Source organism: Silurus aristotelis (assembly GCF_946808225.1).
Source record: "Silurus aristotelis genome assembly, chromosome: 2".
Taxonomy (NCBI): Eukaryota; Metazoa; Chordata; class Actinopteri; order Siluriformes; family Siluridae; genus Silurus; species Silurus aristotelis.
This window is the reverse complement of record NC_139575.1, coordinates 26,575,293-26,589,434: the sequence shown is the minus strand read 5'-3', so window position 1 is coordinate 26,589,434 and position 14,142 is coordinate 26,575,293. Positions and strand designations below refer to the sequence as shown.

Sequence of the window (14,142 nt, the reverse complement as noted above, 5' to 3'; positions counted from 1 at the left end):
GTAATGAAGGAGTCATAAAAGTGGTTCTTTTAAAAGAAGTGAAGGTTTTATGTAATTCCCCTTAGTACTGTCTGTTACACAGTCTGCTTAATTGTAGATAAATAATAATAAAATAAGATTAAACTAGTTTGTTTATCTATCTAGACCCTGGGGTGAAACACTGTAGGAAAAAGTCAAAGTCAATACTTTTTTTAATAAATTGCATCTGAAACATTTCTTATTGTCTAAATGACCTAAACTCACGAGAAGCATGATTTTCAGATTTTTTTTTTTTAAGAATTACACCTTAGATAATATAACCCTGAAAAAACTACCTACTACACATGTCTCATAGTTATTTGTCATTATGATTGACCTTACAAGCCTTTTAAGCCTAACTTCTAGAATCGCATAGTCATTCATTCATTCATTTTCTCCCGCCTATCCGTAATTCGGGTCGCGGGGGCAGCAGTCTAAGCAGGCCCCCGCCTTCGACTGCTGCCCAATCCTCACAGCACTGTCCCTCACGGTCCCTCCTGCAGGTGGTGAGCCCACGGGAAGGCGGCCCCACGTTACTCCGACGTCACGGACCTTGATATGTCCCTCGTAAGGGACCCCCGGAGCATAGAGGGTTAAGGGCCTTAAAATGTATTACGCAAAATCAAATTCAGAACCACATTCCTTAATAATGTACATCTCTACATGTTAAATGCAACCCCTAAATAATATACAAGTATGCAAGGATTAAGAGAAATTTCACAAACTATTGATTATTGTTAGAGTGACATGAATGATATAAATTCCATAAACTATTTTTCATAATACTACTAGTTTTCTGTGCAAATACTTTACAAATTAATATTAAAATATGGGGAATTCTAACATTTAAAGAATATATATTTTTAGTAGGCTATTGTAGAGTTAATGAATTAGATGATGCCCTCAAAAGAAAAAAAAAACAAATAAACAAAAAAATAAGAAGACAATTTTGTACTTTCACTTGTTATTGTTTTATAAGATTGTGTTTTGTGTGTGTGTGTGTATATACAGCACATTCAGAAAGTATTCATATCCCCCGTCATATATATATATATATATATAATATATATATATATATATATATATATATATATATATATATATATATATATATATATATATATATATTACACAGTACAGACCAGAAGTTTGGAAACACCTTCTCATTCAAAGAGTTTTCTTTATTTTCATGACTATGAAAATTGTAGAGTCACACGGAAGGCATCAAGGGCTATTTGACCAAGAAGGAGAGTGATGGGGTGCTGCGCCAGATGACCTGGCCTCCACAGTCACCGGACCTGAACCCAATCGAGATGGTTTAGGGGTGAGCTGGACCGCAGAGTGAAGGCAAAAGGGCCAATAAGTGCCAAGCATCTCTCGGGGAACTCCTTCAAGACTGTTGGAAGACCATTTCAGGTGACTACCTCTTGAAGCTCATCAAGACAATGCCAAGAGTGTGCAAATCAGTAATCAAAGCAAAAGGTGGCTACTTTGAAGAACCTAGAATATGATATTTTTCAGTTGTTTCACACTTTTTTGTTATGTATATAATTCCATATATAATTCCACATGTGTTAATTCATAGTTTTGATGCCTTCAGTGTGAATCTACAATTTTCATAGTCATGAAAATAAAGAAAACTCTTTGAATGAGAAGGTGTGTCCAAACTTTTGATCTGTACTGTATATATATATATATATATATATATATATATATATATATATATATATATATATATATATATATATATATATATATATAATTTATTTTTTTTAAATGTATAAATATATATATATATATATATATATATATATATATATATATATATATATATATATATATATATATATATGTACATTTATAAATAAATAAATAAATAAATAAATAAATAAATAAATAAATAAATAAATAAATATTTATTTATTTATATAGTTTTTGATCCGTTCGTCTTTGCGAATCGATTCGTTTGATTCTTATAAAGGAATCGTTCATACAGAATGATTCGTTCGTAAATCTCTCGTCAGTAATCTGAGCAGAGAAACCCGATTCCTTTAATGAACCAGTTGAATCTTTGTTTGTTTGTTTGTATTTCTTTATTTTGTCCGCCCTGCAGCTTTACAAACGTTGTAATGTGTTTTTTTTTATTAGATAATGCTGTAATATTGCGTTTACAATAAGGCTGGGTGCCATGAAGTGTGTGAAGCCGGTTATCTCGGATCTGACTTATACATCTGTACAGCTGCACTGTAAGTTCTGAATCATTTTCATACAATCAAGGATTAATGCTATTTCTGACGGTTTTCTTTTAAATGAAACTAATTTACTCTGAAATTGTACATTAATAAATATTTGTCTAATATTTCTGGGGTAGATACAGCATGACGTGTTGATGTATGAAGTGTTATATAATTTTACAGCATGAGCCAGTGTTATGTTCTGTGTATAAAGTCCTGTGATTCTCTAAAGCTTCTGAATTAATATCCAAAAAAAACGGTGTATATATATATATATATATATATATATATATATATATATATATATATATATATATATATATATATATATATATATATATATATATATAATGTGCTACAGGAATTTTTCCTTGTATTTGTTACTGCTTTCCCTGTCTTTTAAAAGCATGCATGCACAGATTTTCTTTTTTGTGTTATCAGTAGATGTCTACTGATTTGATTGCCATTTATATGCATTGTTTATAATTGCACAACTTTGTCAAGTCAGACAGCTGGCATTATCACATCATGTTTTAAACTATTGCCATCATTTGTCGCCAGCTATTTCTGTCCTGTATCATTTATTTTTTTATTGCCATGGTGGTACAGATGGCTGGAACAACTGTCAGAAGTGATGAGGTGATAGAATGTGACATGGATAGAGCTAAGGAGAAAGACAGCTTGGTTCTAGATGGTAAGCTCTAAAGCTTTTTTGTATAATATTTATTAAGTACTATAATATAATTATTGTGAGGTTTTTTTTGTTTTGTTTAAGTGCTGCTTAAAGGACAATTTGTCTACACAAGTGAATACTGTAGACGTTTACTACACAATTGCGTTTTTAATGCAAGCTTTGCAAGCCCTCTTTGGAATAGCAGATACATAGGCAGACAGACAAACCGACAGACAAACCGACAGACAGACACACTAATTGATTGATTGATTGATTGATTGATTGATTGATTGATTGATTGAACAAGCCAAAACCAAACTGAAACCAAACCCAAAACAAACTGACTATTAAATATAGATATGTATGTACAGATAGTCATTCAATAGTGTGTTCATAGATCACGTTCCGATTTCGCAAAACGCTCGTTATGGATAAGTGTGTTAGAAAAAGATCTCATGAAAGGTTGTGACGTCTCACAGTAGCACTTTGTAAGAATTCCCACAAGACAACAGATATGAATGAATTTTATGATGAGGGAAAGAAACAGAGGGAAATGGAGGGGGAATGAAGGGTTGTAGATTTTCCTCAATATTGCTCTTGTGTAAAATCTAGTAACTCTTACTCATTTCAAGATCTGCCTTATTTCTGTGAGATCCAACTGATAATGCAACATGTGAACAATGTATTTACATATAATTCTAGTCTCCTAAATGTGATATTTAGCTCTTATAATTTAGTTGTTATATGAATAATTTTAGTAACACATCTTATTCCTTGTTACAACAATGCTCTAAGGTCCATAAACCTGATTATAAATTGTTTATACTGAGGGAAACTGATGATACCCACATCAGACATTATGCATTTTACCTAAATTTCTGAATTTGAAATAATCTCCTTTAGGTGGGAATAAATCCATGCAATGCACAACAGTTTTCTGATGAACTAACAAATGCAGATATCTTTTTGGAAAAATATTTCTGCAATATTAATCAATGATAACCCATTAAATGTTAAATAAAAGAGAGAAAAACCCAGTTGAATTATTCATACGGGATAGGTGGGAGAAAAATAAACAGGCATGCTCAGTCAGGGCCATAATTCATTAATAGTTTGCATTCCATTCTGTCTGTGAAAAGCAGATTCATTATTGAAGGGGTTTTGGGCTCGGAGGCCCGCTGTTGAGTATGAGCATATTTCAGCTATGAATCTGGCCAAGCTTATAAGCATTTAAGCTTGAGGACAAATGCTGGGGGCAAATAGTTGTCTAAGGCTGAAAACTTTTCTGACTTCTGAATGTAATGCACTATAGATTCATTGTTTGATATATACATCCTACTTTGAGTCCACTACATATTATTAATTTACCTTCTCCTCACAATTGGCTCTATAGATTGGGTCAGTAAGTCAAACTGTAAGCCAAGACACCATTATTTATCAGACAGTAATTTGAATTCATATTGATTCATATGTATGTTCATTGGTCAGTTCTACTACACTGTATGCCACATGAATTACTAAAGCATTGTCACTAGTGCTTCTATATTTTAACATACGTTCCTTATATATATTTTATAAATTTTTATTGACGTATAGGGGAGTTGTACTTCTAGCACTATTTGGGGATGATTGGTTCATGAAACTTCTTTAACATGTTGTGTACATGAGACACATGGAAATAAGTGAGGATTAATATATATGAGTTAAAAAAAATCTAAATCCTTAGAACATACACATCCTGTCAGGATATTAATATTATGTGTCCATGTGCTTTTTAAGAAAAAAATAAATGAGGAACAATATTTAGAGCTCATTTTGGCTTCCATTTGTTGTTTTAGATTTTGGAACAATAAAGCCTGTACATTATAATTTTTAATAGCAATCTTATTTAAAACATATTGTTTCTTCAGATTTAACAGGCAAGACAGTGACTAGCACAGCTCCAGGCAGGACCTTGCAGAGACTTAGTCCCATACCAGAGATGGATTCTGAAGATGCCAAAGTAGCTGCAGCCTCTGCTGGATCCTCGTATGCGCTCTCCTCTGTGAATAGGTGTAGCACTATCACCTCTTCTACAAACTCCTTACCTGACACTCAGGATGCTGAAGGTGAATCACAGCAATCACAACAAATGCCTTTGCTATATATATTTGCCATTACCATTTATGCAAATATATTCAATGATATCATATTATTGAGTATTTGTATAGGGGCTGTACTTGTTTTACAATTAGCAGTAAGATATAAAGCTCTACAGTAATTGAGCTTTTGTTTCTTTTACTTTACTGGAGTAGTTAATGCTTTAGCTCATAAAGTCTATATACAACATCTTTGTGTTACAAGCTATGTGTGTGATTCATTTAGTCAGCACAATTGCAATTTCGCAATCAAGTCACGAAGTATGAAGTTTCTGCAGATTGTATTATCATTCTTAGTGGAGATAATGGTTCATAAGTGTTTGTTTTAATTGCGTGGAAGTAATTAAAACTGTTGCTTAATACTAAATGTTTTACATTTATCCAAAATCACATTAATCCACATGTCATTGCACCTCAAAAGATTTTATTTTAATATATTCTGTTTATCTGACCTTGTGGTGTGATAAAGACAGTAGAGATGACCTTTCGAGGAAAGAAAAGATCATCAATAGAGATGGATGGTAATTGATTAGGTCTTCAAATAACTCCCTGTGTTCCCTTTCTCTTAGGGAGGGAAATTTGATTCATTAAATTATGCATGTGTTAGGAAATGCCATGAGGGAAAGGGTGCTTTTAAATGTTATAAACAAGAGGTGCTGAGAGATACCATTAAGGGACATTGAGTGTCTCTTTAGAAGCCAATAAGCTTCTTTGAAGCTTTTAGTTTTTATTACATGTGTGATAATGTACTTAGCAGTTTTGTCACAAGTCATTAAAGACTTTCTTTAGCTGTACAATTGAAAGGGATTCATGCTATGGCTCATCATAGTTGCACTAGATAGATAGATAGATAGATAGATAGATAGATAGATAGATAGATAGATAGATAGATAGATAGATAGATAGATAGATGGATAGATAGATAGATAGATAGATAGATAGATAGATAGATAGATAGATAGATAGATAGATAGATAGATAGATAGATAGATAGATAGATAGATAGATAGATAGATAGAGCTATATCAGAACTGGATCAGTTAGACAGAAATGTCTTATAAAATAAAGAATAATTAAAAACACATTATCTACTAAATAATTCTAAGACAAATACAGGCTAGATTTTCTTGTGGCCAAACATTTTTGCATTTTGTATCTTTGTTCCTACAGCTGCATCAGTGTTTAGACCACCTGTTTAAGATCACAATGTATGCAATTAGTGTATCTGAGCTGGCTCTGAAATAATCTTGCTGACTAAACTGATAAACTGCAAGACAACAGTTAGTACACTCCATTAAGATGCCTTGAGACAGCTTATGTTTTCCACTCTGAATTTCTCTATGAATAAGGAATGACTTCCTTTCTTATTGCCTGATACTCCCTTGATTACTTCTTCTCTGCTGATCAGATGCCTGTGCGGGGATCATACTCAGCTGCCTCTTCTGCCAGTTCTATGAGCTATGCCTCACGCTGCCTGACACGTGTAAACGTGCTGCTAATCAAATCTGCCCAGCCTGCAGCTATTTGTTTGCTCCATTAGAGCCAGCCCAAAGCAGCGACTGGAACTGGTACTGCGACATTGACTGTGGCTTGTTTGATGCCTGCCAGGATACCGCCGATTGTCTTGAGTTAGCCATGGAGATTTCCGAGATTTGTTACCGTTAGCATACTAGCCAACCCGATAAACTGGGCTGTAGAAATGGACTACAGGGCCGAAGCCGATGGGTAATGCAGAATTGTCAATTATTACTGCATATATATCGAGCAATGTGAGTGTCAAATGATATAGTGCATAAACATCAACTTAGAATGTAGTATGTCTGTAGAATTGCCTAAATGTAATGATATGGTTTGGCATGGTGAACCACACAAAGAACCTTTGAAGAAACACAAAGTAGAAAAAATGTGCGTGAAATCTGGAGAAATGATGCGAGATGCTAACACAAGCTCAAATGCATGGTGACTGTCATGGAGAGGTTGAAATCATGTTATTCTTGAGCATGCAGCATGAGATGTTATTTCTGTAGGACACATGTCTTTCTAGAGTCCATCAATCTTTGTTCTCTGTTCAGGAAGACCACTGCAAATTGATAGCTAAGTTGATCATTTCTGCCACATTTGGGCATTTGACATGTAATAGGAAAGCATGTGGACACCTGACCGTCATGCCCATATGTGCTTATTAAACATCCCTTTTCAACATTGGTCCTTCTTTCCTGCACTAGCAGCTTTTGATGGTTTTGTTCCATGGTTTTGTTTCTGGCGGTGTTCCAATTCTTAGTGGTGCACTCAAGTTCTTAAATTTTTTTACATGCCTTGCTGGAATATTTTTGGAACCTTAGTTCAAGAGGAGGGAAATACAAAGACATTCTACAGCATAAAAAAGACATTGTAGACAATTGCTTCCAAATTAGTGGCAGTTGTTTGGGGAAGAACCATATAAGGTGTAATGGTCAGGTGCACACAAACTTCATTGCTATATTTGTGTATAGTGTATTTATAGTTAAAATTTGTGTCTTACTAGTAATTCAAGATGAGTTCAATGAGTACCATCTTCATCAGTTGTGTGATTTTAACCAACCATGTCAAAAAATTCTTTACAACAAGGAAGTCAGCAATTTTTGAATTACTCTAACACAGCTCTCAGGAGCTTTCATGTACAGTTTGTTCTGAATATCACTGTAGAATCAAATGTTGAGTTAGTCTGTGTTTACATATTGATATTTACTAATAACTCTACTATTTGTTCTGAAACCTTAGTGCAGTTTGACTATTCCAAAACTGCAAATCAGCATGTCCCTTCAGAAAAAAAAGACAACTAGCCAATTTTTACTCATTTGAACCTCATTTTCAATGTGTAAAAGCATTTATCAAAGAAAAACAAATATTTCTCTGACAGAATCCAGCTCATTGCCTGGTGTGTAAACCAATGCATTGCATGAAATTGTTTCTAAGTTCAATTTTAACTGCAAAGAGATATAATTGGTACAGCATTTATTTCAATGCTCTCTTTTTAAATAATTGAATGCGAATGCTGCATAGCCTCACTCATGCATGTTCAACATTACATGCTTAGTCTGTTTCAAAACGAGGTCTCAGGCCATGTCCAATTTGCTTTTTGTGTAAGTAATTATAAAAACCCAGCTTATTATGGTGCCATAAAATAACTTATTGTGTCCCACTGTGGTTTTTTCCACACCAGTCATGCTTGTGCAAACAGATGCTTGGTTAAACCAAAAACATCTGTATGTCTTAAACTTTTTGGATCCTTGTCAAATTTCCTGATAGCTTTGGGAGTCACATGGGCTGTTTAGATTTTCTAATGGTTTTACACATGGTGTGACTTTTCCTATCATCTGCTCCAATTTTGTCTTCTTTTTTTTTTTCTTCGATGTATAGAGCAACCTTGCAATCTGCAAGTGCTTCTTTGGGATTTGTTGTAGTGTATTACAGTTTGCAAAGAAGAATGAACCATAGAATAGGGTCATTATTGTAAAATAGTACAAAATACAGATAAACAATCATTTGTTTTATTTTGTCAGGAACAAGCAGTCTCTGTTCATCGTGCTATCATGTTTACATGTTTGTTTCTTTTTTTATTTTACGTGTAATTGTTTTTTTTTTTGTTTATTGTTACCCTGCTTCGTGTTCATATAATTAAAGAGAGATAAGAGAAGGCTGTCCTGTGAAGTGCACACTGTTTTTTTCTTTTGTTGTTTTTTAAATTTTTTCAAAACCTGCACTGCTCTCCTGTGCAGTGAGAGTCAATGAAATATTAACCATTTATAGTATTTTTTTAAGCATTTGTGTCTCACCAAATTTTTTCAAACCCATGTTCTTTATGGAAATACACTCCCAATGCTTAATGTGTGCTTGACATTTGGTTCTTATAAGCTTTTCGTGGTTAAGATGTACTACACTTACACAGTAATTTTGTCTGTTGATGCTGTTGATGCACTTATAGTCAAGGCATGAGTAGTAGTTGAACTGGTGTTGTGTTTTTATAATATTTTAAAGTGCACAATAGAGTGATTGGATGAGATAAATGTTTTAATGTTCTGTTTATGAAGGGTCAGGTCTGACCAATTTAAAAATAAAAAAAATTAAAAAGCCGGTATTATCAAGAACACTTGTGATGATTCGTGTGTTATCAGATGCTATATCTAATTAAAGCACAGAATGTATATGAAGAATTAATAAAGAAACTGACAGGATTAACCTTGACTTCTATTTGTGTGTGCGGTTGCATATTGTTACTATGCACAGTAGCTCAGATAATAATAATGAATTGATCTCATAGCACTGTAGAGAATTTCCAATAAACCAAATATTTGATCATACAGCATTAAACCAGGGATTAAACTAAGATGCATTAAATCAAGAACATTATTCATTTACAGCATTCCCCAAGATTATCATTTGTACTATGTGGTCCCTCTGAGAGAGTGTGTGTGTGTATGTATGTGTGTTAGCTACATTTCTAATAAATGTGTTAACCCCCTCCTGTTAGTAAGTTAGGATATGTGCCTTTGAGCTATCCAAACTTAATATATCTTTCCTGCTAGGTAACTGCCTTGTGGGCTTGCATTAGATATACCTTTCAATCACCAAAAGCCATCTCTGTCTCTTGACAGGTGTTTCTCTTCTTTGTCAAATTAATAATCTAATTTTAACAATTAACACTGCAAGTTACGGAAAAAACTCAAGGGACTTCAAGGTCTATAGGGATTATCAAGGATTTATCTCATCACTAGTTTCTAGACAACCTTATAAACTGATCAAATCAGGGTTCAATGTTCAACTTAATCATCTTAGGTCACAAGACTCCCGCCCTTTTCCAGGTGTTGTCCTATTAGAAGATCTGTGGACTCAATCTGCAGAAGGCACATATGGCAGGAAATGATGGAGCATGGTACCGTATCTCTGTGCCCCTACCCCCTGCAGAGGTGAGGAAATTAAAGAGGCACGCAGCAGGAGAAGGAGAATGGATGGGCCTTGACTAGGGGGGTACGGGGGGCTTTGGGGTGGAGTTAATTACTGCGTAATGAGGAGCAATTTATTGTGTTCTTGTTAGGCACATAAAAATGCCGGACACACTATACAAAAGGCTAGGTGTTAATGTGCCCCTCTTAATGCTTAGTGGTAAAGGTCTTGAGAGTTTGAGGCATCTACTGGGGAAAAGTGACTGAGGCATCCCCTTAAGGGTCCCGGAGCCATCGGATTAGCCTGGCTGCTTTTAGTGTTTGTCCCTGGGTCAGAAGATATAATGAAAGCGTTGCATTAGTAGAGTATCGATCCCACACTCCATGGCCTCTGCTGATGAGGCTGCTATAACTCCTCGAAGCCACCTCTCCACCCCGGTAAATCTAAATCTATTTAGCTCAAACTATGCTGTTGGTCTTCAAAGCAGTTGCAGCTTTTTTTTTTAAATATGTCTAATATTATAGTGATAACCAGTAAAACAGTAAAAACTAGTCAAATATAATTAGTGAAAAAAAATGAGTGAACAAACTGTTAATAGGAGACTTATACTTCTATTTGCACTGTGATTTTATATAAGGTTTATTAAGGTTTTAGCAATCCTGAACACAACTCTGTTTATTTTTTAACTCCTGCTTTTGGAGAGATACAAGTCTTTTATATGTGATATATGAATGTTGGAGAAATCAAGGCCATGCTATCTAAATACAGGCCATCTGCCATGATTTTTATTGAGGATCTGTCACACTGTTTCTCAGAACCGCCCACATCTATATAGATCAGTATGTACTCACACTGGAAACCTCAGAGTGCTAGTATGTTTATGGTGGCACAGAACATGGTATTTCATTGTTATTGATTGCATGTAAACCAACTTACAGTAAAAGCACAGCTATTAACAAAATCATGCACTAAAGATTTTCGGGCAGTTGTAAGAACCAAACATAATCTTTATCATTTCCTTTTTCTGTCAAATTTAAATAACCAAGGTTTTAAAATTTTTATTTAGTCATAGCTACATCATGCTTCTTCTTTATTGTTGCAAAATTGGCACACACGCTGGTATTAATATATAATTTTTTTCTGGCATAAGTGAATATTAATCTGAATATTGCGCTGAGTAGCCTATTCAACTTCCGTGTTATAGCCCAAATAGTAATGTATCATTTCTAGATGAATCTGCATTTGAAATGGTCTCTCTGGACAAATGTGTAGCTTGTGGGATAACTGCAAAATGTTAATGAGGTTTCCTTAAGACAGGCTTGTATTAAGAGACAAGGGGCTGTCATCCATGCAGAGTTGTAAGAAGCTGGTAAAAATGTATTAAACCTCCAATAATCTTGTTTATGTGTTACATTATAGCATTCAAAAGGTTGAATATATCTACTGATTTTCTGCACTTGAATTATCTATTGATTGATGTTATTAAGTCAAGCCAAGTCAAGTCAAGAAGCTTTTATTGTCATTTCAACCATATATAGCTGACGCAGTACACAGTGAAATGAAACAACGTTCATCCAGAACCCTGATGCTACATAAAACAACATAAAACAAGAATCACAGAAAAACACAAGGCTGAGGACTAGTAAGTGTCCTCGCCACATAAAGTGCATGTGTGCAACCTGGTGCAAACACTGCAAAGACAACACAAGACGATACACAAAACACAAAATATCTCCGCCGGTCAACTTGTTGTAACGAGATAAAGTAAACAGTAGCAAAAATGTAATTATATAAATGACATGTAATAATACAATTATTTATAATAATGATAATGAATATATATATTAACCATTATTATTCTAAATAATTGTATTATTACATGTAAATTATATAATTACATTTTTGCTACTATATATATTATATATATTAACCTTACGGATAAGCGGGAGAAAATGAATAAATGAATATATATTAACCATCTGAAATAGTACATATTATTGCGACCCAGTGACCAAGAAAACAAGGCTAAATGAGTTACCTTTAAAATATTACCAGTTTTCATAAAGAAGCGACAGACACACACACACACACACACACACACACACACACACACACACACACACACACACATGGTACATCTCAACAAGCATGACAAAAAAACTTTATCTAGTATGCTTTTTTTCAAAGTTTTACAATAGACTAAGCTTCTCATTAATTCTACTAATATCCTTTTAAAATTAGCATTTTGATTCAGAAATTAACATTTTACAAAGGCAATAACATTAGATGGATGGATGGATGGATGGATGGATGGATGGATGGATGGATGGATGGATGGATGGATGGATGGATGGATAGATAGATAGATAGATAGATAGATAGATAGATAGATAGATAGATAGATAGATAGATAGATAGATAGATAGATAGATAGATAGATAGATAGATAGATAGATAGAGTGAGGAAAATAAGTATTTAAACACCCTGCTATTTTGCAAGTTCTCCCATTTAGAAATAATGGAGGGGTCTGAAATTGTCATCGTAGGTGCATGTCCACTGTGAGAGACATAATCTAAAAAAAAAAATCCAGAAATCACAATATATGATTTTAAAACTATTTATTTGTATGATACAGCTGCAAATAAGTATTTGAACACCTGTCTATCAGCTAGAATTCTGACCCTCAAGACCTGTTAGTCTGCCTTTAAAATGTCCACCTCCACTACATTTATTATCCTAAATTAGATGCACCTGTTGAGGTCGTTAGCTGCATAAAGACACCTGTCCACCCCATACAATCAGTAAGAATCCAACTCAATCCAAGGGTCTCAATGATCCTAAGGAAGGTGAGAAATCGGCCCAGAACTACACGGGAGGAGCTGGTCCATGACCTGAAAAGAGCTGGGACCACCGTTTCCAATGTTACTTTTGGTAATACACTAAGACGTCATGGTTTGAAATCATGCATGGCACGGAAGGTTCACCTGCTTAAACCAGCACGTCTTAAGTTTGCCAATGACCATTTGGATGATCCAGAGGAGTCATGGGAGAAAGTCATGTGGTCAGATGAGACCAAAATAGAACTTTTGGGTCATAATTCCACTAAACGTGTTTGGAGGAAGAAGAATGATGAGTACCATCCCAAGAACACCATCCCAACTGTGAAGCATGGGGGTGGTAGCATCATGCTTTGGGGGTGTTTTTCTGCACATGGGACAGGGCGACTTCACTGTATTAAGGAGAGGATGACCAGGGCCATGTATTGCGAGATTTTGGGGAACAACCTCCTTCCCTCAGTTAGAGCATTGAAGATGGGTCGAGGCTGGGTCTTCCAACATGACAATGACCCGAAGCACACAGCCAGGATAACCAAAGAGTGGCTCTGTAAGAAGCATATCAAGGTTCTGGTGTGGCCTAGCCAGTCTCCAGACCTAAACCCAATAGAGAATCTTTGGAGGGAGCTCAAACTTCGTGTTTCTCAGCGACAGGCCAGAAACCTGACTGATCTAGAGAAGATCTGTGTGGAGGAGTGGGCCAAAATCCTTCCTGCAGTGTGTGCAAACCTGGTGAAAACTACAGGAAACATTTGACCTTTGTAATTGCAAACAAAGGCTACTGTACCAAATATTAAAATTGACTTTCTCAGGTGTTCAAATACTTATTTGCAGCTGTATCATACAAATAAACAGTTAAAAAGTCATACATTGTGATTTCTGGATTTTTTTTTTTTTAGATTATGTCTCTCACAGTGGACATGCACCTACGATGACAATTTCAGACCCCTCCATGATTTCTAAGTGGGAGAACTTGCAAAATAGCAGAGTGTTCAAATACTTATTTTCCTCACTGTAGATAGATAGATAGATAGATAGATAGATAGATAGATAGATAGATAGATAGATAGATAGATAGATAGATAGATAGATAGATAGATAGATAGATAGATAGATAGATAGATAGATAGATAGATAGATAGATAGATAGATAGTGTTCTATACTCTTGTGATATAAGGATTTTCTCCCAAAGAGTGCAAGCTCCTTTATGAGGAAGTGACTGTATCTACAAATGTATATATGTACATATGACCATGGTGTTATCACAAGTATTATTTTGTTTAGTGTAGCATTTCTGGCCTGTGGTTGTAATAAGGAAAG

At 34.8% G+C, this 14,142-nt stretch overlaps 1 protein-coding gene across 1 annotated transcript; it reads left to right on the top strand.

The window, feature by feature from the left end:
* The first annotated feature begins 2,008 nt into the window (after window positions 1-2,008).
* mdfic2 (MyoD family inhibitor domain containing 2) lies at window positions 2,009-9,278 on the top strand. Its single transcript, XM_083559226.1, has 4 exons — window positions 2,009-2,264; window positions 2,862-2,946; window positions 4,836-5,033; window positions 6,472-9,278. The coding sequence occupies exons 2-4, from the start codon at window positions 2,862-2,864 to the stop codon at window positions 6,726-6,728; spliced, it is 540 nt and encodes a 179-aa protein (XP_083415352.1). The 5' UTR covers window positions 2,009-2,264; the 3' UTR covers window positions 6,729-9,278.
* Window positions 9,279-14,142: the final 4,864 nt, after the last annotated feature.

What these genes read in the sequence shown, in the direction of transcription:
- mdfic2 (XM_083559226.1), top strand. Translation starts at nt 2,862, where the DNA reads ATGGCTGGAACAACTGTCAGAAGTGATGAGGTGATAGAATGTGACATG. An exon ending in AGACAGCTTGGTTCTAGATG is followed by an intron (nt 2,947 to 4,835) that starts GTAAGCTCTAAA and finishes TTGTTTCTTCAG; the next exon opens with ATTTAACAGGCAAGACAGTG. An exon ending in TGACACTCAGGATGCTGAAG is followed by an intron (nt 5,034 to 6,471) that starts GTGAATCACAGC and finishes TCTGCTGATCAG; the next exon opens with ATGCCTGTGCGGGGATCATA.